The sequence below is a fragment of the Poecile atricapillus genome, chromosome 1 (genome assembly GCF_030490865.1).
Source record: "Poecile atricapillus isolate bPoeAtr1 chromosome 1, bPoeAtr1.hap1, whole genome shotgun sequence".
NCBI classification, from domain to species: domain Eukaryota; kingdom Metazoa; phylum Chordata; class Aves; order Passeriformes; family Paridae; genus Poecile; species Poecile atricapillus.
In genome coordinates, this window is record NC_081249.1 from 115,314,374 (window position 1) to 115,335,323 (window position 20,950).

At 51.9% G+C, this 20,950-nt stretch overlaps 4 protein-coding genes across 7 annotated transcripts in view; 2 read left to right on the forward strand and 2 right to left on the reverse strand.

Moving 5' to 3' along the window:
• RAB6A (RAB6A, member RAS oncogene family) overlaps positions 1–1,178 on the reverse strand; it is a 41,430-nt gene extending 40,252 nt beyond the window's left edge. Inside the window, exon 1 of one of the 2 annotated variants that reach the window (XM_058829272.1) lies at positions 876–1,178. In XM_058829272.1, coding sequence (XP_058685255.1) covers positions 876–945 — 70 coding nt within the window. In that variant the 5' untranslated portion in view covers positions 946–1,178. The remainder of the gene's footprint in view (positions 1–875) is intronic. The other variant, XM_058829262.1, reaches the window with a different exon arrangement.
• A 3,031-nt stretch (positions 1,179–4,209) lies between these two features.
• MRPL48 (mitochondrial ribosomal protein L48) lies at positions 4,210–8,635 on the forward strand. The gene is made up of 8 exons (XM_058834701.1): positions 4,210–4,535; positions 5,219–5,271; positions 5,525–5,562; positions 5,847–5,932; positions 6,551–6,723; positions 7,625–7,727; positions 8,243–8,332; positions 8,424–8,635. Exons 1-8 carry the CDS (start codon positions 4,515–4,517, stop codon positions 8,496–8,498), a joined length of 639 nt encoding a protein of 212 aa, XP_058690684.1. The 5' UTR covers positions 4,210–4,514; the 3' UTR covers positions 8,499–8,635.
• A 64-nt stretch (positions 8,636–8,699) lies between these two features.
• LOC131577196 (cytochrome c oxidase assembly factor 4 homolog, mitochondrial) lies at positions 8,700–10,520 on the reverse strand. Its single transcript, XM_058834713.1, has 2 exons — positions 10,429–10,520; positions 8,700–9,983 (listed from the first exon to the last, which is right to left on the reverse strand). The coding sequence occupies exon 2, from the start codon at positions 9,975–9,977 to the stop codon at positions 9,729–9,731; it is 249 nt and encodes an 82-aa protein (XP_058690696.1). The 5' UTR covers positions 9,978–9,983; positions 10,429–10,520; the 3' UTR covers positions 8,700–9,728.
• Positions 10,521–10,550: 30 nt separating this feature from the next.
• Positions 10,551–20,941, forward strand: PAAF1 (proteasomal ATPase associated factor 1). 3 transcript variants are annotated; one of them, XM_058834670.1, is made up of 12 exons: positions 10,551–10,638; positions 10,716–10,756; positions 11,158–11,261; positions 11,603–11,692; positions 15,438–15,536; positions 16,202–16,352; positions 17,396–17,590; positions 17,914–18,005; positions 18,664–18,779; positions 19,337–19,419; positions 19,652–19,734; positions 20,538–20,941. In XM_058834670.1, exons 1-12 carry the CDS (start codon positions 10,592–10,594, stop codon positions 20,613–20,615), a joined length of 1,179 nt encoding a protein of 392 aa, XP_058690653.1. In that variant the 5' UTR covers positions 10,551–10,591; the 3' UTR covers positions 20,616–20,941. The 3 variants fall into 3 exon arrangements, with proteins under 3 accessions (XP_058690653.1, XP_058690662.1, XP_058690671.1); XM_058834679.1 differs by lacking the exon at positions 11,158–11,261 and having other exon boundaries at positions 10,569–10,638; XM_058834688.1 differs by lacking the exons at positions 10,551–10,638; positions 10,716–10,756; positions 11,158–11,261; positions 11,603–11,692 and adding exons at positions 13,050–13,102; positions 13,190–15,345.
• The last annotated feature ends 9 nt before the right edge of the window (positions 20,942–20,950 follow it).

Here is a 20,950-nt window from a genome sequence, read left to right on the forward strand (position 1 = left end):
TCAACAGCAGCCTTATCACCAAGCTCACCCACATCTGAGTGAGGAAACACCAAGATACAACTAATTTGGCCAAAAAAAAAACCCAACCAGTATTTCATCATCTCCTATCACAGGGACCAAAGGTGGCTGAGGGAGCAAATACCCCGCCCTGAGACAGAAAACCTATTTGCACCTATTCATTATCGCTCAGTATCTACCCAGAATTACACAAAGCATCTCATAAAGGAACTTTTATTTATTTTTTTTAAGAAAACTCTTCTAAGGGGAACATTTGGAATGCAGTATTGGAGATAGAGGCCTTCCGCTAAGGGAGGAGGAGACATTGTTTAGGTTGGGGTTTTTTTTCATTCCAAAGACAGGGAAGAAAACCTCACTGACTGAATTAAATATTCAGAGCGTCGCTCTGCCAAGACATAACTCCATTATGGAAAAACGCTGTATTTACACAGCAAACGCTGCGGATTGAGACTCCTGCCCCCCAAAAAACCAGACAAGCTGGGATCGAATGAATCAGCAACTGTTTCTGGAGATGGGCTTTGGTGGTTTTTGGGGGGTTAAACCAGAGCTGAAGCCCGCAGACCCCCACCAGGGGGGGTGGGTGACTCTCATGAGGGAGGCTGGGTCTCGGGAAGGGTGAGGAGGGGGATCCCGTCTGACCCCATGAGGGTGTGTGGGTGCCGTGAAGGGTGAGGAGGGGGATCCCGTCAGACCCCATAAGGATGGGTGGATGTCGGGGAGAACGAGGAGGGGGATCCCATCAGAGCCCATGAGGGCGGGTGGGTGTCAGAGACACTCATGAGGATGTCGGGGAGGATAAGGAGGGGGTCCCTTCGTGCCCCCACGAGGGTGGGCGAGTGTCGGGGTGGGTGACTCACCGCTCTGCTCGCCCAGGAACACCAGCTTGAATTTCCGCAGCGGGTTCCCGAAGTCCCCGCCCGACGACATGATGGAGGAGCCGCCGCCGCCGCCCCGCGCTCGCTCCGCTCCCCGCGGCGGCACCCGCGACCGCGACCGCTTCTCTCCGCCTCCTCCTGCTTCTCCTCGTCCTCCTCCTCCCCGGCGAAGGCTGCGAGCCCCGGTGAGGTGCCAATGCCGCTGTCGGTGTCGGTGCCGCCGCTTCGCCCCCCCCGCGCTCCCGGAGCCGGCGCTCCGCCCGCCCCGCGCACGCGCTGTGGGCGCTTCCCTCTCCTACGGGCCGGGAATGGTTTGGGTTGGGAGGGACGAGGAGAATCATCCAGTTCCACCCCCTGCCGTGGGTAGGGACACCTTCCACTGTCCCAGCTTGCTCCGAACCCCAGTGTCCAGCCTGGCCTTGGGCACTTCCAGGGATCCATGCTCTGGGCAGGCTGTGCCAGGGCCTCGGCACCCTCACAGCCTCAGCACCAGGGTAAGGGCTGCAAGGTGTACCCAGCCCGTACGGGCGTGAGGGAGGAACCGGCAAAGTCCTTAAATCCAAAGGCTTAATCTTACCTGATACAGATACTCCTTCCAGAGGAGCATCTCTGAATAGCAGCTCTCTCCCAGCGAGGTGATGTTTCCCAGGAAGGTCAGTGATTCCCACTGTTATCCTTTGACAGTGGGTGAGGGCCCTCCATCTTTTGCCAGCTTTCCCTGTCGCTACTTTTTTGCCCATTTTTCCACACTCTGCCCTCAAAGTTCAGTGGTTTAGGAGGTTCCCAGGTGCATCCTGGCCCTTCCCGTTTAAGCCTTGGCTGGGAGATTGTTCCAGAGCATCTGCTCTGATGGTCAGGGAAATGGCATCTGCTACATGTTTAGTTTTGAAAGCCTTTCTGGTTTTTATCATTTCATTTATACTCCCTCAATGTGATTAACTGCTTCACTAAGTGCTGTTTTTTTTCACCCGGGCCTTGAAGTACCAGAGAGCTAAAAGATGAAAGTGTGTCTTTCATCAGGTGATTAAACAAGTTTTAATAGATATTAGCAGAATCTCCCATCCAGCTCTGTGCCTGGCATCTGGAAATGTTTCCACACTGGTTGTGTGGCTGCTCTCCTGCACCACAGGGAAAGGGAATCCAGACTGGCAGAGACTGTCCTGATGTGATTTCAAATATTAAATGCAGTTATTGTCCTTATTTTTGTGTCAGGGTGCATCTTTCCCATGGGTCCCAGGGAAAACAACAGCTGAATGCAGAGAAGGAGACATGCAAAACAGAGGTTTTCTACCAAGGTCTATTTGAACAGTTCTTGGTTGTATTCATCATTAGATGAGTCTGAAAAGAAGAGGAGGCAAGGCATGGGAAGCTTTAAAAATGAGGAAGAGCTTCCTGGAGCCTTTTTAGTGTGGTCCAGAAAAAGCAAGTCATCGAGTCACCTCAGCTTCTCTGTGTAAATGTCACAAAAAGGTTTGGAAGTTGTGCTCCTGCAACAGGGATTCGGCTCCCTAGCTGTGAAATGATGCAAAAGGCAAAGAAAGGCACATTGCAATTGGAAATGAGGACCGTGTCCTAACAGAGAAGGTGCTCAGCCACCAGAACAAGCTGCCAAGAGCAGCACTATCTTTGTATCCAGGAAAAATCAAGATGAGCCTTTGTGAGAAAGATGCTTTCACAGAGAGAGGAGTGATCTGCTTCCATAAAGCCATAAGTCACTGGAAACCTATCGACTGCGACATGCAGGAGAGTGAATTCTGTGATTTAACAGTCCCTTTTGGCCTTAAAATGTATCCATCTATGATAGATGTCAGAGACATTCCTCAGTGGAGAGGTGGACTCGTTTCTCATGGAGACACAGAGGACAACAACTCATTGGGAGGAGGGATTCCTGCAATCTGTTATTGCCGAGCCCCAGACTCAGCTGGGCCAACGCTCCCTCCTCAGCCACGTTTTGTGGGTGGAAGAAAGGTGAGTCCCCAGGAGGGGCAGAGGGAATTGAGGGGTGCAGTCCCACTCTGTGGGCACACAGCATTGGAGGGCAGGGAATTAGGAGTCATCCTCGACCTGCTCTTAATCGTGGTGCTCATCACAGCTTCCCCTACAAACGCAGGACCAGCCAGTCCCCTCCAGTCACAGCAGCCCCTCCCCAATTTCCTCTGGGGCTTCAAACATCACACCAGGAGAAGCCTGGTTTCCTGGAGTGGGAGTGCCAGGCTTAACCTAGCTTAGAGTCCCACAGTGTCATTCCCTGGCTGGCCCTGCCTGGGGCTCGCCAGGTGGGATCAAAGGGCAGGGTAACATCCACATGGGCAGTTCTGTCATCTGGGGAGCACGAGGAAAACCCAGCTTGGAGCTGGAAACACGTGTCCTTGCACTGTGGGGCAGAGAGCAAAGGAGCCGTGGATCTCCTCTGCTCTCTCCATGTGCTTGGCAGGTGGAGACACAAACCTTGTCCTTTCACATTCCTTGTGTCCCCTCCATGCACCAGTGCAGTGTGGATGGACATCAAGGGTGTCCAGTGTGTGCGTTTGGAGCACCAGGCACTCAGAAATGCAGGACAAGGCTGGATCACAGAGCAGGAAATGAACCTGCCACGTGGATGAACCAGAGGGAGAAAGTCCATCAGGAGCTCTGACAGCTCTAGGAGGAGCAATTGGAGCAGGCATCAGTCAGCAGAGCAGGAAATCCTGACTCAAAATCCAGTTCCCAGGCAGGGAACAGCTCCAATAAGGGCACTCAGGGATATGGGCTCCAGGGTTGAGCATCTGCTATGGATGAAGGGGCAAACGAGCCAGACTGGAGAGAAGGGAGACAGGAGGAGGGAAAAGAGCCTGTGGGAAATTAAGGTTTGTATGGAAGAGGCAGCTGGACATGGGATGGGTTTTCCTGAGCCAACTCCACATTGTCAGGCCCTGTGGGCAGAGGACTGCAGGCCCATCTCTTCCCAGGCAGAAACCCTGGCCACCTGCTCTCCCACTGGGAGATCAGGGAGGAGGTCCCCGCCAGCCCAGCCCTCCCACACTTAGGATTTCGTGATTGCAAATATATATATATATTTTTAAATTATACTAAAGGCCTAAGTAAATGGCCGCCGCCACGCCACACTCAAGGTGGCCGCTGCACCACTCTGGGGCGGGACCGGGCGCGGCCCGCAACACCGCCACGTGGCCATGCCACACTCAACATGGCCGCCGCACCTTGATGGACGTGTAAGGGAACCAACCACTGTGCGAGAATAGGTGGTAGGCGGGTCTTGGCTGGTGGGACGCGCGGTGATAGGCGCAGGGCCGGGTGCGCTGTGTAGCCGCTGCCGCACGGCGGCGCTGCCCGCTGCGTGTGGGCAGCCAGGAACCAGATGTCCGCCATTACCGCCCGCACCCCCGCGCCCTCCCCGCTGCCTCCTTAAGGACACCACGGCCCCGCCAGTACCGCCGATTGTCCAAAAGTTGATGCGTACGGGAGTTCTCGGTGGGCTGAGCTGGGAGGTGCCCGAAAATTAGAATTTCCGGGAGCCATCGGTGGGCGGAACGCGGGGAGGGAGCCGCGGGACGGGGGGGAGCCGAGTGAGGGCGTACCCAGGCACGGAGGGGGAACGCTTTGAGCGACGGACCGCGGCGCCGGATGATGGCGGCGGTGCCGAAGGTACCGGGGATGGCCACAGGGACGGGGAAGGACGGGGGGACAGAGGGAAGGGGAGCAACAGAAACGGAGGAGTAGCCTTGGTCCTTGGGACAGCTGAGGCAGTCCCACCCCTGCTGCTGGAGGCCCTGACGCGACCCTGGTTTGGTTTCGGAAGGAAGTGTGGGGGTTATCCTGAGGGGGTCCAGATCTTGAGATCGTGCCCTGGATCTGTCTTGGTGATCCTGGACCAGGGGCTGAGACACCCACACACCCCTGCTCCCCATCCTCACACACCTAGGGCGTCACCCCAACTCTATTAGACCCCTCGTCTCCGTGGTCCCTGTCTGATCCCTGTCCCTCTACACTGGGACATTTGGGACATCGGTATTTATCCCCCCACCCTGGTTTGGCGACAGCAAAGCTGTTTGCCGGATCGATGAGCTGTTTCCCTCCATCCTTGTGGAGGTGGGAGAAGCACGAGGGTTGTGCACGGACTGTCCAACCCTGTCTCTGGGAGCGCTGTCCAAACGCTCCTGGAGCTCTGGCAGCCTCGGGGGAAGAACCTTTTCCTAAATCCAACCTAGACTTCCCCTGTCACAGCTCCAGCCGTTCCCTCGGGTCCTGTCCTAGAGGTGTAGTAACCTAGAGTTGCTGGTAAAGATTCCCAGAGGATCTGCCACCCTGTTGTGTTTTAACCATTGCAGGTGCTGTGCTCTGAGAAGGGAGCCTTGCTCCGGCAGGTGGTCGCCCTCAGCAGGTGAGAAAACATACGTGACCAAAAAAAATCGGGTCTTTTTTTGCCAGATCTTCTAATAGTGGAGGTAAGACTTTGAGCTTGGAGCTGAAAGGGCTATGGGATGGGGAAAAGGGGGAGCCTTTGTGCTGATGGGATCAGGCTTTTGCAAAAGGACATTTGCCACATATTTTTTTCCATAAGTGAGGGAAACCAGAGTTGCTAATTGTTATCTTGTTCCCTACAGATTTTTTAATTATCATCTTGTTTCCTACAGAGCAGCAACAGCCAGAGAAAACCGTCTGTGTGCTGCAGGTAAGGTCTGTTGTCGAACTAATTTTGAGGCAAAAATTCACTTCCCTTAAATAAATATTAAACATTGGAGTGTTTCTGTTTCATTTTGGGTTTTTTTTTAGCCAATGTTGGACTGGTTAAATAAACAGAGCAGGAGCTCTGCCACTTCCATATGTTTTTTTTCTAACATTTTCTTCTTTTTTGCAAGTGTCACCAGCTGTGGTGTTATGTGATCATAATTTGGGGCTCTCAAAGCACCTGCAGATGTTTGTTTGCAGCTGGAAACACTCTGCTTTCATTTTCAGGTGATGCACTCCTGGCTTGCCACAGATTCTACAGGTCCCGACCTACACATGGAATTGGGAAGTTTAAATACCTGCTCCCAAAGGAGGTAAGCAGAAGGATTTCCCCCTGTGCCTGCTTTCCCAAGGAAGTCCTGGAGCATTCACATGCCCCATCTCAGAAGGCCAGGTTGGATGGGGTTTGGAGAAACCTGGAAATGTGGAAGGCGTGTTTCTCCATGGTAGGGGGTTGGAATGGGATGAGATTTTGGTTCCTTCCAATCCAAACTAATCCATGATTCTGTGAAGTACCCACTCATCACACTGCAGAAATGCTTCCTTTTGTCCAGTACATTCCTGTGGAAGTTAATGAGTAGCTTCAGAAGGGAGGAACCTCTTCCTGGCACTGAATTTAACACCTGAACTATACCAGAATATTGTGAACATACCTTACTTGCATGTAATCTTTACACAACTCCCTGAGATCCGCTTGTGTGGAAGGAGAAAACAACAAGAAGTCAGCTGCCTTTTAGGCAGGAACTGAAATAAACAGCAGGTTTATTTCTACTGGTTTTATTCCTTTCTTTCTTCCTCTGGAAGAAATTAATCACAGCCTGAGTGTGTGGGTTTTTTGTGTGATGCCATCTAAGAGCTGAACCTTTATTCCCAGCATTGTTCAAACCAGATACTTTCTATTTTATTTTATTATCTTTTCTTTTGGAAAACAGGTTCCAAAGAAGAAAAAGGAAAAAGTGCAGATGAAAGAGATCGATGCTGGCACTGAGTACCAGTATGGAGATGTCAACATCCAGATGACTTCCTATGATCTGTGCCTGGTGGAGCATTTTGCTCAGTATGTCCACAGACTCTGCAACCGCCTCTCGATCCGAGTCAATGAGAGGTATGAGGAAATCTGTCCCTCTGGATTATGACCCCCTGCACATCGGGGCACACTCCAGTCTCCCTGAGAGATTCTCATTTGGATGTAAATCCAAACCTCTCACCTGCCCTGTGTTCTCCTTTTGTCTATCTGTAAAATTTTGGATGCTTTATTTCCATCAGGAAGACTGAAATTGAGTTTTTCAGGCACTGACTTGACCAGATTCCAAGGAAAAAATAGCTGTTACATCTCTTTCCTCTGAGGAAAAGGCTTTAAGCCTGTGGAATTGCACTGTAAAAAAGCACTGAGCTGCCACCAGGGAATAAAACCAGTGGTGACTGTCTAAAATGTGGGGTTTACACTTGCACCCTCTTAGGTTGGACGTGGTTCAGTGTGTAGAGAAAGAAAGGATTTGCCCTTCAGACTGGAAATTGAGGGGAAAAGGTGGGCAGTAGGATGGAGCTTGGAAGAAGCTGTGGGAATGGGGATGAGGAGGCTGAGGTTTCTGAGTACTGAGCAGAGTCTGATCCACTCCCAGTCACATTCCCATTAAATCTGAGGTGTAAACAATGTATTTCTGTTGGTGCATTCCACCAGCAGATTTTAGCTCCATCCCAAAAGACAAAACAAGTCAGAACTGCTGCTTGTCTTGAACTATGAAGAAGTTAAAAGTTCTCAGGCTGGTGTGTGGAGTTAATCCAGGTTTTTGCTGGTAGCAGTGCTGCAGAGCTTCCTCCTTATCTCCTTCCAGCAAAACACCCGCCTCTGCCAGAGCCTGATTTGCAGGATACATCCTTTGCATAATTAATGTCCCATGAAAAGTTAATCTCCTTCCCCATTCTCTGCTGTGGAGGTTGGTTCATCCCCGTGAAGTAGTGCAAATATCCTGCCTGTCCTAAGCACTGCCCTCTGACTCCTGCAGCTACGCCATGCCCACCAAAACCAACGAGGTGCTGTTCATGGAAGAGAGGGGATCCAAAATGCAGCTGGATGCCGTCCTTACCACCCACCAGAGGGTTGTTCAGGTAGGAGCTGGGATTTGCTGACAGTGCTGCAGCACTTGCCACCACAGGCTCCCCAAACCCCTGAAACACTTAAGAGATGAAAGGCATCACTTGGGCATAAATGGAAGCAGGAAGTCTAACTACATTTTCTGCTGAGTGTTGCTCTTTGACTAGGAGCCCAGGAGGGTTTCCTGTCTCTGTGTTTCAGGCAGAAGATTTATTATCTATTTTCTGCTGAATAATTGATATGAGGGGTAGAAAAGTCACGTTTGGGGATGGGTGATTGGAGAAACTCACAGGCATAGATGGGATTTTGGGAAGGAATTCTTCCCTGTGAAGGTGGGGAGGCCCTGGCACAGGATGCCCAGGGAAGCTGTGGCTGTTCAAGGCCAGGCTGGACAGGATTTGGAGCACCCTGGGATAATGGAAGGGGTCCCTGCCCGTGGCAGGGGTGGGACAGGATGATGTTTAAGGTGCCTTCCCACCCAGAGTATCCTGGGATCGTTCCCCTGCAGCTCTGTCATTTCTGCTTTCAGATCCGCGGTTTGAGTTCCACGTTTGCTCCCATACTGCTGGAAATCATTCAGAGTAACCAGCCTGAGGGGGTCCATCTGTTGATGAAACAGGTATGGTTACATTTCCCAGTGCTTTCCCTTTAGGAAGCAGGGAAAGGGTTTGTGTCATCCTGATTTGTGGTGTTTTTCCCTCCCTCCACAGCACACAGAAGCCGATTTCAAGAGCCGACTGAAGTCTCGACCCGAGCTGGAAGAGCTGCTGGCAGAGATGTCCTGAGGTGAGGAACAATGTGTCATCCATGGGCTGTTCCAGCCTCCAGAGCTGTTCCATGACCTCTGCACTGATAACTTAGTGAATTGGAAGGAATTCCCACTGTTTGGAACCAGCTTGTCTCAGTAAAAATAATGTCTTTATATCTGACTGGTTTGTACTGGGAGAAAAGATGCCACAATGAAATGTGGGTTTGCTTTCCTTCAATTCTTTTAGGTTTTTTTTTTAAATTCCTGACTATTTTGCTTCTGTTATGTGGGGATTCCTGCAGAAATCTGTGTGTGAATAATGCTGCAACAATCCTAGGAATTGTTATAACCAAATTGGATGGATGCCAAGAGAAACTGTTCCAGAAACTGGTTTGTTTGGAGGCTTTTTCTCCCCCTTTCTAAGGACCAGCTCATGAATAAGATGGAAAATAACTCATTAATTTATACTCTCCCCCAAACTGGGGCTGCCAGGTGTTTGTGCTTCCCAGCCCCTCGGCATTCCCAGCCCCCACATCCCTGGGAAATCACCTGAACCTTCCTTCTGGCAAAAGCCATGCAAAAAAGCAATTTCTTTTTTTTTTTTATGGCTTATTTTCCAGGAAGTGGTGGTCAGATTATAATCCCTTTTTCTCCCATTCCTAATTATTCTGTGGCTTCCCAGGAGATAAATCCTCTCCCCAGAACTCCCATCCTGTGGGACATGAGGTTATCACTGCTGGGAAAAGCCTTAGGATGGCACAGCGGACATGGAGTAAAATTCCATAGCAGGGCTGTTCTGGAGCCAAGAGCCAGCCTGAGTGTGCTGTGAATGCTCCTGGATTTGGGACATTTAGGACTGCAAATTCACAACCACAGAATCATTTTGGTTGGAAAACACCTCTGGAATCAAGTCCAAGCTGTGCCCAGGGGACTGAGTGCCATGTCCAGTCGTTCTTGGACACCTCCAGGGATGGAGACTCCAAACCTGCTTGAGCAGCCCCTTCCAGTGTTTAAAACCCTTTACCATGAATTCCTCCTGCTGTCCAACCTGACCCTACCGTGGCACAGCTTGACGCTGTATCCCCCCAGCCAGCCACCCCCTCCAGCTTGCACTTATCCAATTGGCACAGATGGAGCCGAGAGATGACAAATTCCAGGTTTAATTTCCCAACAATTCCACCTGGATTCCCGAGCGGTTGGATCAAAATAAAGCCAAGAAAGGGGGCGAAGGGCGCAGCCCCATTGCTGCGGGTCTGTCCGGGCGCTGTCAGTCCGTGGGCCGGGCCGGACCGGGCCCGTCCTGCCGCTGCTGCCGCCGGGCCATGCAGGCCCCGAAGGCGCGGAGCTGTGCCTGGCAGTGCCGCCAGTCCTGCCGCTCCGCCATGCACTCCTGCAGCTGCCGGTGCTGCTCCAGGCAGCCGGTCCGTGCGATCATGGCATCCAGGGGATCCTCGCCCTCCTCCGCCTCGCCCTGCTCCGCCGCCGCGCGGCTCCAGGCGTGCCCGGCCTTCGCCATGGAGCGCTGGGGAGCGGGGAGCGCCGCTGTCCTTTGCGGCACCCGGAGCCCTCGGCACCCTCCCCGTGCACCGCACCCCGCACCGCAGCCATGGGGGCCCGGCACCTCCCGCCTCCCAGGGCTCCCCATGGCCCCCCAGCCCCCTATTCACTTCCCAGGGTCCCCATGGACACCCAGCCCCCTCCTCACCTCCCAGGCTACCCATTCCCCATGGCCCCCCAGTCCCCCGCTCGCCTCCCAGGGCTCCCCATGGCCCCCCAGCCCCCTATTCACTTCCCAGGGTCCCCATGTCCCCCCAGCCCCCTGCTCGCCTCCCAGGGTCCCCATGGACGCCCAGCCCTCCCCTCGCCTCCCAGCGTCCCCATGGCCCCCCAGCCCCCTGCTCGCCTCCCAGGGTCCCCATTTCCCCACGATCCCCTCCCCGCCCCACCCATGGGCGCAGCCCCCGTACCAGCGCAGCGCGGTCCCTTTAAGGCGGGAGCTCGGCACGGCACTTCCCGGGGACGGCCCGGCCGCCACGGCGTTCGCTGATTGGTGGGTTTCTCCCATTTCCGCTCGCGCGGGGGTCGACGGGAAGTAAAGAGGCGGAAGTGCATGCAGTTACCTCGGCAAATATGGCGGCGACGCTGCGGATCCAGAGCGACTGGAGCCGGGCGTTGAGGTGGGAACGGTTCCTTTCTTTGTCTCTGTCCTTGTCCTGGTCCCTGCCCCGCTCACGGCCGCTTCTTCTCTCTGCAGCAGGGACGAGGGCGAGGCGTGGCTGAGCTGCCGCAGCCCCGGTGAGTGGTCTGAAGAGGCCTCGAGGGGGCCGTGGGGACGAGGGGGGATCGGGGAGGATCGAGAAGGTTCTGGGGGTGAAGGGTGTTTGGGGAACCCTTTGTGTTAGGGGCTGGCGGCGGGGTGCCCCGTGTGTTAGGAAGGAACGAGGCTGCCGGGGTGCCCTGTGGTTCAAACGGGTGCGGGTGGCTGGGCGTCCCTTGGTTCAAAAGGTGTAGGGCTGGTTTGGGGATCCCTTTGGTTTTAAAGGGCGTGGGGTCATTTGGGGCTAGGAGGCGATGGGGGTTTGAGTTCCTGGTGGGTAAGGAAGAGGTGAGGGTGGTTGGGGTCCCTCTGAGCTGGGGGGATGTTTGGGGTGCCTGTGGGTGTTTGGGCTCTGGGGCTGACGGCTGCTGTCCCCCAGGGAAGCCCACCCTGTACGGCAGCGTCACCCGGCGCGGGCTCAGCTCCGACGGCGTCCCGGACATCGTGGCCTCCGAGGGATTCGTGGTCGGGGAAGTCACCAAGGTGCCAGGGCTGGGGGGAGAGGGGTTGCTGACCACCCCCATACATAAAGGGGGCTGCTCTGACAGCCCAAGCTGCCCCCCCCGGTCCCTGCACAGTCCTGTCCTGCCATCCCGAGCCTCCTGCTGTGCAGAGCCCTGGAGCTGGTCCCTACCATCCCACAGGGCTGGAGCAGCCATTCCTTCCCACCTACATCCTGATGAGATGAGCCCCACACTGACCCTCCCGTCAGTTCCAGGCTCTGGGATCCCACAGCTGGGTCCAGGACACAATTCTACCTCGGTAACCTCTGTTTCAGGATTAACAGCACTTCTAATTCCTTTTCTCCTTATTTCCTCCCCTAGAAAAGCATCCTCGTTTCTTGTCCTCACGAAAATGCGTGCACAAAGTTCTTGGCTCCGTACACGAGTTTTTGTAGGATTCATCAGAAAAGTGTGAGTAGCCTTGTGAGGTGGGAATCTCTGGGTGTGATTGGCAACTGTCACACCCCTGTCCGTGGTGTCCTCGCAGTGAGGAGTGGCCTGGAGTGCGGATTTGTGTGGGAAGGGTTGGAATGGAGATGGAACTGCGATCCTGCTGTTTAGGACTGGTGTTCCCACTGAAACCCCCCCAGACCATGTGCTACTCACTCCTTTCCTCTTCCCCCTGCAGCGGGATGGAAACGGGGATTTGAGGCACGAAAGACAAAGACTGGGGTTGAGATAAGAACAATTTACTGAGAACAGCAATGGAATAAAAAAAGAAACAGTAACAATATTAATTAACAAAACATACAGGACAGGGAAGAGATCCGCTCACCACAAGGAACCCAAAACCCGAGCCACCACCCAATATCCCAAACATCTCCTGCTCCTCCCTGCTCCTGTAAAAATTAACCCTGTCCCGGCCAGAACCAGGACATTCCCCACCCATCACTCTATCCCATCTCCTAATGCCCAGATCCCGCACCACCCACAAAAGCACTGGAATCATTCCCTTAATTAAAGGCTGTTCCTCCTTAAATGTATTTATATCCATTATACTGCTTTTCCTTGTTATCAGTGAACTTCCAACCCCTCTCATTGGTATCCAGAGGCTTTTTAGCTGTGTTCTTTTGAATTTTTAAATGCTTCTGATTTTTTTTCTCCTGCTGCCATTTTTTCACTTGGACTTCTGAGTCTTATGAAATCAATCCAGTCCATTCTTTCAGACTCTGTTCTCTTCAACACTTTTCTTTGGGAGCTCTTCTAAAACACCGATCTTTTCCAAGGCTTGGCTTTGTAATGTTTCGGGTTGTTCCGCGCAGGACGCTCGGGGACGTCCGCAGGTAAGACAGCGTAGTCACGGCAGATGGGGCAGGTGCTGGAATGCTCTTGGAGCCACGTCCTGATGCACTTCCTGTGGAATTCATGCCCACACTCCAATTCACACGAGTTTCTGCCTAGCTCCTCATGGCATATTGTGCAGGGATCATTACTGGAGGCTGCGTACTCCTTGGGCTGTATTTCCAAGCGGGACAAGCTGCCTTGTGGCCAGGAAGAGGGTTTCAGTGCATAGTCCCAGATGAAGGCCTTTAATTTTATCACCTTTAGGGCCCTATGCCACGTGACTGATGAGAGCACCTCGGCAAAGACCGGTGGCGCGCTCTTGGTGAACGCCTCCCAGATGTGCCAGGTGCAGTAGGCGCCATCCGGATCGCTGAGGTACCGACTGTTCTGCGTATTCCCAAAGAGGATGTCTGCCATAGTTAGCTCTGTCAGGTACTGAGAACCTTCCCATATGCTGTTCCAGCTGTCCCGGTACACCAGCAGGTCATCCGCGGTGTATGCGTCCTTCACGCTCGACACCAGCCGCGTCCAGAGGCTGTGAGTTCCCGTCTTCCTCCAAATCCCCCTGTCAATGGCCACGTCCTGGGACAGGTATCCCAGCTGCCTGGCTTCATATCTGTCTAGGAGTACATCCACATCGGCTCCTGCAAACCAGCACTCGTACAGCCACAGCAGCACAGACTGATGCGGAGGGCGGGAGAAATTTTGATGGATTTCTTGCAGCTTACGCTGGGATTCGCTGATTGGCTCTGACTCTTCATCCTCTTTATCTCTCTCTGAGGAAACCGATTTGGTCTCGGATGTGTTCTGTTCAGGAGCAACTGTTCCCAGCATGGGTTGTTCCTCTGGTGCAGCTGCAGCTTGAGTGGCCACGGTGCCTGCTGCTCTGTTCTCCTCCTCCTCTTCTTCCTTCTCCTCCTGAGGGGACTGGCTGGTATCCAGCAGTGTCCGATAAAGAGTAGCCAGGGCCCAGCACAGTGCAGTAAGTTGCTCCTCCCTGGAACCACCGCAGCGTTTCTCTTTCAGATACTCTGCCACTTTAACAGGGTCCTGGATTTGTTGAGGGGTGAACTTCCAAACCACTGGAGCTGAATACTCCTTCAAAACCTGGCCGATTTTCTCCCAGCGTCCGTGCCACTCATCATTATCCAACCTCCGGAAGACCTTGCCAATAATCTCTTTTGTAACTCTAAAGATGATGTAGATCCTAAAGATGATGTAGGCCAGAACCAGGAGACATAGCACACACAACAACGATATCCTTTCTTCGATATTCAGAGGGAATCCAGAATCCTCAAAAGCTGCTATAAGAGGCTTGAAGGAGTCAAAAAAGACTAGAGGGTTGTGAAAATATTTGTACCCTGTTCCCACCATGAACTGGGAACGATTATTAATGATCTCCTGGAGGTAATATATCATGTCACGAGTTGATACCACATAATCTATGCACATAAGAATCTTGAACCATCTCTCTAAACTCTTAAAGTGCTTTATCAGGACCACATAGGGAATTATAAACCTGTACAGGTACCACTCCACTGAGGGCAGACAAAGGCATATCATGACCAGCGACTGTACCTAGCACACTCGGCTCAAACTTGCTTCCACCCCGCTGCGGGCAGAGCTGTTCTTATCTTGACCCTCGGTGCCGCACGATGGATGAGGCTTGCGGCGCTTCGGGATTGGTATTCCCGAAATTTAGCGTTCCCCCGGCGGAGGCTGCAGCCAGGAACCGGAGGCACCAAAGGCAGCAATCGGGCTGAGGCCAGAACAACTCACTGGGAACAGCAATGGACAGGGACTGACCGCGGGGACCAGGCTGGCAAGAAGGGAAGCCGGAAAAAAAAGCCGGGAAAAAGGACTTTTTCCCGCCGGCGCACGGAGGGGTGGGATAGGAGAACATCCGGCTCCGGCCCTGCTCCTCCTGCTGCCGGAAAACTTAACCCCGGCGTGGCTAAAGCTCATCTGCATTTCTTCCTCCTGCCCTTGGATTTTATCGCTGTAGCGGGTCTTCCCCCCTACAGCCTGAAAATTCAATTCAAAACATGCAATGCAAATGGAGCTCACAGAATCACGGAATTACTCGTGTTGGGAAAAGACCTCTGAGCCCATCGAGTCCCAGCTGTGCCCGATGCCCACCCTGTCTCCAGCCCAGAGCACTGAGTGCCACCTCCAGCCCTTCCTTGGGCATCCCCAGGGATGGGCACTCCAAACCTCCCTGGGCAGCCCCTGCCACTGTGGAAAACCCCTTTCCATGAGGAAATTCCTGCTGATGTCCAACCTGGCCCAGGCTGAGGCCATTCCCTGTCCTCCTGTTACCCCCTGGCTATCCCCTCCTGTCAGGGAGTTGTGCAGAGCCAGAAGGGCCCCCTGAGCCTCCTTTTCTCCAGGCTGAGCCTCTTTCCCAGCTCCCTCAGCCTCTCCTGGGGCTCCAGCCCCTTCCCAGCTCTGTTCCCTGCCCTGAACACACTCTAGCCCCTCCATGTCCTTCTTCTGAGAGGCCCCAAGTTTGAATAAAAAACAAGAATAGTTTTGTTTCAGTGCTTCAGCAAATTTAGGCTGTGAATTTGGCTTCATAAATATCTCAGACTTGTGGGCTTGTGAGTCGGGCCAGTTACCGTGGGCTGTTTTCTTATTTCTCATCTGTTTACAGGACCTGTTAGAGAAGTCCAGATTTCTCTTCCACCTGGGATAAACCTGGAATACAACAGCAGGCTTTTGCCTCACATTCCTTTTTCTCCTTGCCCTGCAGAGTCACAGGCAGAGAATGTACTTAGCAGGTCTCCCCCTGTTCAGAATTAGGCTCTTGAGCAGAAATATTTATATACAGAATTATATAAAGCTAATTCTTGGTGCTTTTACCTTCCTGCAGATTACCTGCCTTGATATTTCCAGTGGTGGAGGACTCGGTGTGTCTGCCAGCACAGATGGGACCATGAAAATATGGCAGGCTGCAAATGGAGAGATAAGAGTAAGAGCATCTGGCTTGGATGTTTTGTGTTGTCTGTGACATTCCTGAAGTCCTGAAGGCCATGACTTTGGTCAGGCTGTCCACACCCTGTGAAGAATCTGGCTTTTTAATGAAAAGCTAATTGAAATTTGGCATCTTGGAGGCTTTAAGTCAAATCTGTTGGAAAAGGTGGCTTCTCCCAAGGGGGATGTTGCTCAGAGAGGTACTCAGGAGTAACAGGTAGTGACAGCCCCTATCCTATGTGGTAAAAGCACTCAATCTCTTATGAAAGAGAGAAGAGGGGAGGAAAAAATATTTTGGTACTGGATTAGCTGGATTGGCTACATCCTGGCTTGTGGCCTTCCCAGTAAAGGGGGAAAGCTCCTTCTTGTGGAGTTTCACCTGTCAGCTCCTTGTTTGGCAGAGGATAAAGATGTTTAACCCGTAATTAGAAGCAAATGTAGTATCTTTTTCTATGTAATTAGCTGCTCAGATGGTAGAGGGAGGCCCAAAGTCACCTTTTGACTGCCCCAAATTCAGACCAGTCCGTTCCAGCAATGCGGACCCAAAGGATCTGAGTTTAATCCTTTGCCCGTGTGAGAATGCCAAATTTTCCAGTGTCATAACAACTGCTTGGCACGAAGATGATGACAATGGAACTAGCACGTAGTTCTTTGTTTTTCCAGAGACTTTTGGAAGGCCATGTGTATGATGTGAATTGTTGCAGGTTTTTCCCATCTGGCCTCGTGGTTCTGAGTGGGGGAATGGATGCCCAGCTAAAGATCTGGTCAGCAGAAGATGCCAGCTGTGTAGTAACATTTAAAGGTCACAAAGGAGGTACAGAGCCCTTAAAATGCTTCATTTGCTGTGTGTGTACTTGCCTTGCACTCCAGGGCTGATGTCCAGTCTCCAGCTTGCTGCACTCTGTGTTTGGCATCTTGAATGTGGCATCAGATGCTCCAAATGCTACCCCAAATTATCACTTCCCTGAGCTACCAATTGCTGTGTCCAGGCTCTGGTTTTCCCTGTCCCATGAGGTGCTGGGCTTGATTGAGAGGTTAATAAACCCCATGTCTGGCTGCCCTAAGCTTGATTAACTCAAAAACCCATCTTGTGTTGAACCTGCCGTTGTTCTTACATGATTTGGGAGTTGGAACTTGATCTTCAAGGTCCCTTCCCACCCAAGCCATTCTATAATCTTTTTGTGTGCACTGGAAGTGCTTTGGCAGTGATGTCCCCTAACCAAGCCAGATGGTATGACAGAACCTTGGTCAGAGTGATGCTGCCAGTCACTCCCAAGTGACTTTAGTCACTGCTTATTCCTCCAGCCTGAACTGCTGCAGTCTGTTTGCTTGGCTTATCCTGTCCTTTGAGCTTCAATAGGGAAGGTGCCAATTAAATCTTCTGACCACCTGCCTCTTCTCTGCTAAGAAAACCACTGTCGTTTTTCACATCCAAATTTGACAGCCCACAGTAAAATAAAGTAGTTAAGGGATCTTAGAGCCAGCAGACACTGCTCTTTGGATGTTGCTGTAGCTGGATAACAGGGATTCTGCTTTTGGGATTATCCAGGGGTGGATATGGGAACGTTTAAAAGTGCCAGGCTCTTTTCTGCCCAAATTAGGACTTAATTTTGTGTGGCACCAGCTTGGGCTGAGGTGAGGTGTTGCTGATCATTTGATTGATATCTTCCCTTTGTGCCAGATGGTGGTTCTGCTCTGTGAGGTTTTCTGGGAGCTGCTGCCTTCCACAGGCACCTTTTTCTAGAAGCATAACTTGTCTATGTGTGACTGCTGTCACTGGGGACAGTAGTTGAGTTCAGCTTGGGAAATTAGGTGCTTTTCTGTGTCAGTACAAACACAGCCTGTGGTTTTATGCAGGTATTTTGGACACTGCCATTGTGGATCGAGGAAGAAATGTCCTGTCCTGCTCCAGGGATGGCACTGTCCGTCTCTGGGACTGTGGGAAATCTGCCTGCCTGGGCATCATCGCCGACTGCGGCTCTCCCGTCAACGGCATCGCCGTGGGCACCGCTGACAACTCCCTGAACCTGGGCTCACCTGAGAAACCTCCCAGTAAGGGGCTTTCCTTTAAAATCCCTCTTCTTTTCCCTGCCCCAAGCTGCTTAGGGTAATCCCAAGTGTCTGCAATGCTGCTCCATGCCCTTGTACCACCTTGGGAAGGGAGCAGAGCGCTCCAGTCCTGGGTGGAATTCAGCCCTATCAAGCAGTCTGAGTGATGGAGACTGAGTTCTGTGTGGTTACTGGCCCTCTTGGTGTCTTGGGATCTGGAGGAATCTTGCCACAATTCAGCTGGGGTGATCCAAACTGTTGGGTTCTGATCCCATCAAGATTTGTTGTGTAGCTACTGCTGGTATTACCTGTTGTCCTTTTGCCAGGTGAGCGTGAGGTCGGGACAGAAGGGAAAATCCTGCTGCTGGCTCGAGAGGACAAGAAGCTTCAAGGAGTGGGACTACAGAGCAGGCAGCCAGTAAGGACCTGGGACTGTCTGAGCACTGGAATGGGGAATTGAGCCAGGTTAAACCTAAACTGGAGGAGAGGCCAAAGCCTGTTGCAGTCTGCAACCTCAGGATCTCGTCCAGGGAACCAGCAGGGTTCTGGGGACCAGCATGAAACACCAACGAGACGGGCTCCCGTTCATGAAACCATTTATTCAGCATGAGAACAAACTCAGGTCCAGAACAGAGAGCCCCAAACAGAGGCACAGCAGGGGTTTTTGAGGGACAGAACCGAGGGTTTACACCTTTGAGGGTGGAGTTCAGGGTCAGGGACCATTAGAAACACACCAAGGGAGAACCCCCCAGGGACTCAAACCCAATCAGAACTCCTGGGCCGCCCTTCACAAGGGGTTTGGGGTGGAACAATGTTAACTCTTTGTCTCCCTGAGGCCGCTGCCACAAAAGCCTAGTGCAGTAAGGGATGTTCTCTCCTTCCTGGACAGATTTTTATGTGAGGAGTAAGAATTGCTCAGGATTTAACTTGGAAACAGGGAAGATAGTATTTAAAATTAAACAGTGGCAGCTGTACTGTCTTCTAAATAAATTTGTAATAATAATAATAAAATAATATAATAATGAAATCGTGGGTGTCCCACGAGTCTGACACTTGATTTGTTCCCAAATTCTCAGGTGTTCCTCTTTGTTGGATCTGACGCCTTCAACTGCTGCACATTCCTGTCAAGCACCTACATTCTGGCAGGGACTCAGGATGGGAACATCTACCAGCTGGATGTGAGAAACACAAAGTGAGTGTGTGCCTGGGGCAAACAACCAGTGCTTTGGTTGGAAAAGAGAGTCAGGCAGAGCTTGCCACCAGTCAGTGCCACTTCCAAGGGGTGCATTCCATTGCACCAAGAGCTCCCGAGCCTCTTGCATTATGTTGTGTGTGTTGTTACATAAACATTTGGATAATTTTATGTTTGTATCATCTGTGTGCACATACGTGCAGCAATATTCTCCCCTCCCACACAGCCCATTTCTTTCCCTCACTTGAGTCTCTTTGTAGGATCCTGACGTAGGATCCTGGTCCTCATTCCAGCATAGGCCTGGAACTGAGCTGTGGAGCTTTCCTGCTGTTCCCTGCTCACTCAGTCCATAGGAAAGAATCATGGAATGGTTTGGGTTGGAAGGGACTTTAAAGCTCATCCAGTTCCACCCCTTCCCATGGGCAGGGCCACCTTCTACTACCCCAGCTTGCTTCAAACCCCATCCAGCCTGGCCTTGGACACTGCCAGGAATCCAGGGGCAGCCACAGCTTCTCTGAACAACAATCCTCATCCCTTGTTTCTCCTCCTTTTCCTAGTGCTCCAGTCCAGGTGATCCATAGATCAGGAGCACCAGTGCTTTCCCTGCTCCCGTACCGAGATGGATTTATTGCCAGCCAAGGTAATTCCAGGGCAGTTTTGTGCCTGTAGAAATCCTATAATCAAGTCAAGGAGCCTTGTGCTCTTTGGGCATTGTCCTCTTGCCCCTTTGCTTTGGGATTTCCACCCTCCATGTCTCTCAAGAGGGCCTCCAAGGCACATCTCACCCTCTGGAGCCTTTTCCTGATGGAATTTCTGTTTGTAGTTCAGAGCATGGGTTGCTTCACTAATTGGCTGCTGTGCCTTCCTTGCAGGGGATGGCACCTGCTTCATTGTTCAGCAAGACCTGGATTATGTCCTGGATCTCACCGAGGCCGACTGCGACCCCGTGTACAAGGTCGGGAACGTGGGGTGTCCCTGAGGAGAAAGTGGGCAGGGAAGGCTGGTGCCAGGCAGGAGGCAGCTGCCTTTACCTCAGGTTTTTCACCTCAGCAGGTTCCTTCACACAGTTGACTTTTGAGTTTATTTTTTTTCTACCTGAATTATCCTTAATATTTTGCATAAACCAATCCTCTGCAGAATTTCCTGGCTTTATCTCCGTTGTGCAGGAGCTGACTGGGATGGTGGAGTTGGAGCAGCTCTGGCAGAGCTCTGTTCCTAAAGCAAGTGTGGATAAAGGGTGCTGGGAGAGTCCTGAGAGTAAAAGCAATGGTGCTGCCTGACTCATCTTGGGGGATTTGGGGCCAGGAATGGGGTCTAGCTGTGTGTTCCAGACATCCCACTGTGCTTGCACAGATCAGGGAGTGCAGCCTGGACTCTCAGCCTGGAAATGGGCCCTTGTTTTTAGCCTGTCCTAGCTCCACAGTCCTGTTCTCCATTTCTCACCCAACACAGCCCCTCAGGTGAACATGCAGGGGGATTGAGGTTTGACCTGCACAACTCAAAGCATTTCAAAGGAAAAATGCTTTTCCACACTTATTTTTCCCTTGGGATCTGTTAGAAGAACCCTTGTGTGGGGACACATCTGCTCCCTAAACTCTGGTGAAACCTGGAAATGTCCTCTAGTGGTGTTCCAGGAGGAATTTCCCTCCTCTTTCCTATGTGAAAGTCCAGAAGGAAAGCTCATCTCTAAGGATTTCACTGGGAACAGTCACTTGGAAAACACTTTGTGTAAATACTGCTTTTTTTTTCCTTCTTCAGGTGGCTTCTTGGGAGAAAGAAATCTACACTTGCTGCAGGGATGGGATAGTGAGGAGATACCAACTTTCTGACCTTTAAGTGTTTGAAGGGGCCAAATAAAGGAGAAGTGTGTCGTAAAGGCTCTTCCAAGCTGATTTTCCTGGGGTGTGTGTGTACAAGTTTGCGGCTGTTGTGATGACCAGGCTCCGTACACAGTGTTTTTGTAATGGGTGGTATTTTTTCCGATTACACAACTGGGATCAATTTTTAATTGAGAGAGGATCTCGTGTTGCAATGATGTTGTGATTTCATTTCCAGTGCTGAAAAAATGTAGTTGGGGGGAAATGAAGAAATAAATGGGGAGAGGGGGGTGCAGTGAAAATGACTGTCATAGTATGGAGAGAAATAAACCGCTGCTTTGATAACAAAGTATT

Coding starts and splice junctions, on each gene's coding strand:
- PAAF1 (XM_058834670.1), top strand. CDS start 10,592: ATGGCGGCGACGCTGCGGATCCAGAGCGACTGGAGCCGGGCGTTGAG. Junction 15,537..16,201: donor CTGCAAATGGAGAGATAAGA/GTAAGAGCATCT, acceptor TTGTTTTTCCAG/AGACTTTTGGAAGGCCATGT. Junction 19,420..19,651: donor TGGATTTATTGCCAGCCAAG/GTAATTCCAGGG, acceptor CCTTCCTTGCAG/GGGATGGCACCTGCTTCATT.
- LOC131577196 (XM_058834713.1), bottom strand. CDS start 9,977: ATGGCGAAGGCCGGGCACGCCTGGAGCCGCGCGGCGGCGGAGCAGGGC.
- MRPL48 (XM_058834701.1), top strand. CDS start 4,515: ATGATGGCGGCGGTGCCGAAG. Junction 5,933..6,550: donor AATACCTGCTCCCAAAGGAG/GTAAGCAGAAGG, acceptor TTTGGAAAACAG/GTTCCAAAGAAGAAAAAGGA. Junction 8,333..8,423: donor TCCATCTGTTGATGAAACAG/GTATGGTTACAT, acceptor CTCCCTCCACAG/CACACAGAAGCCGATTTCAA.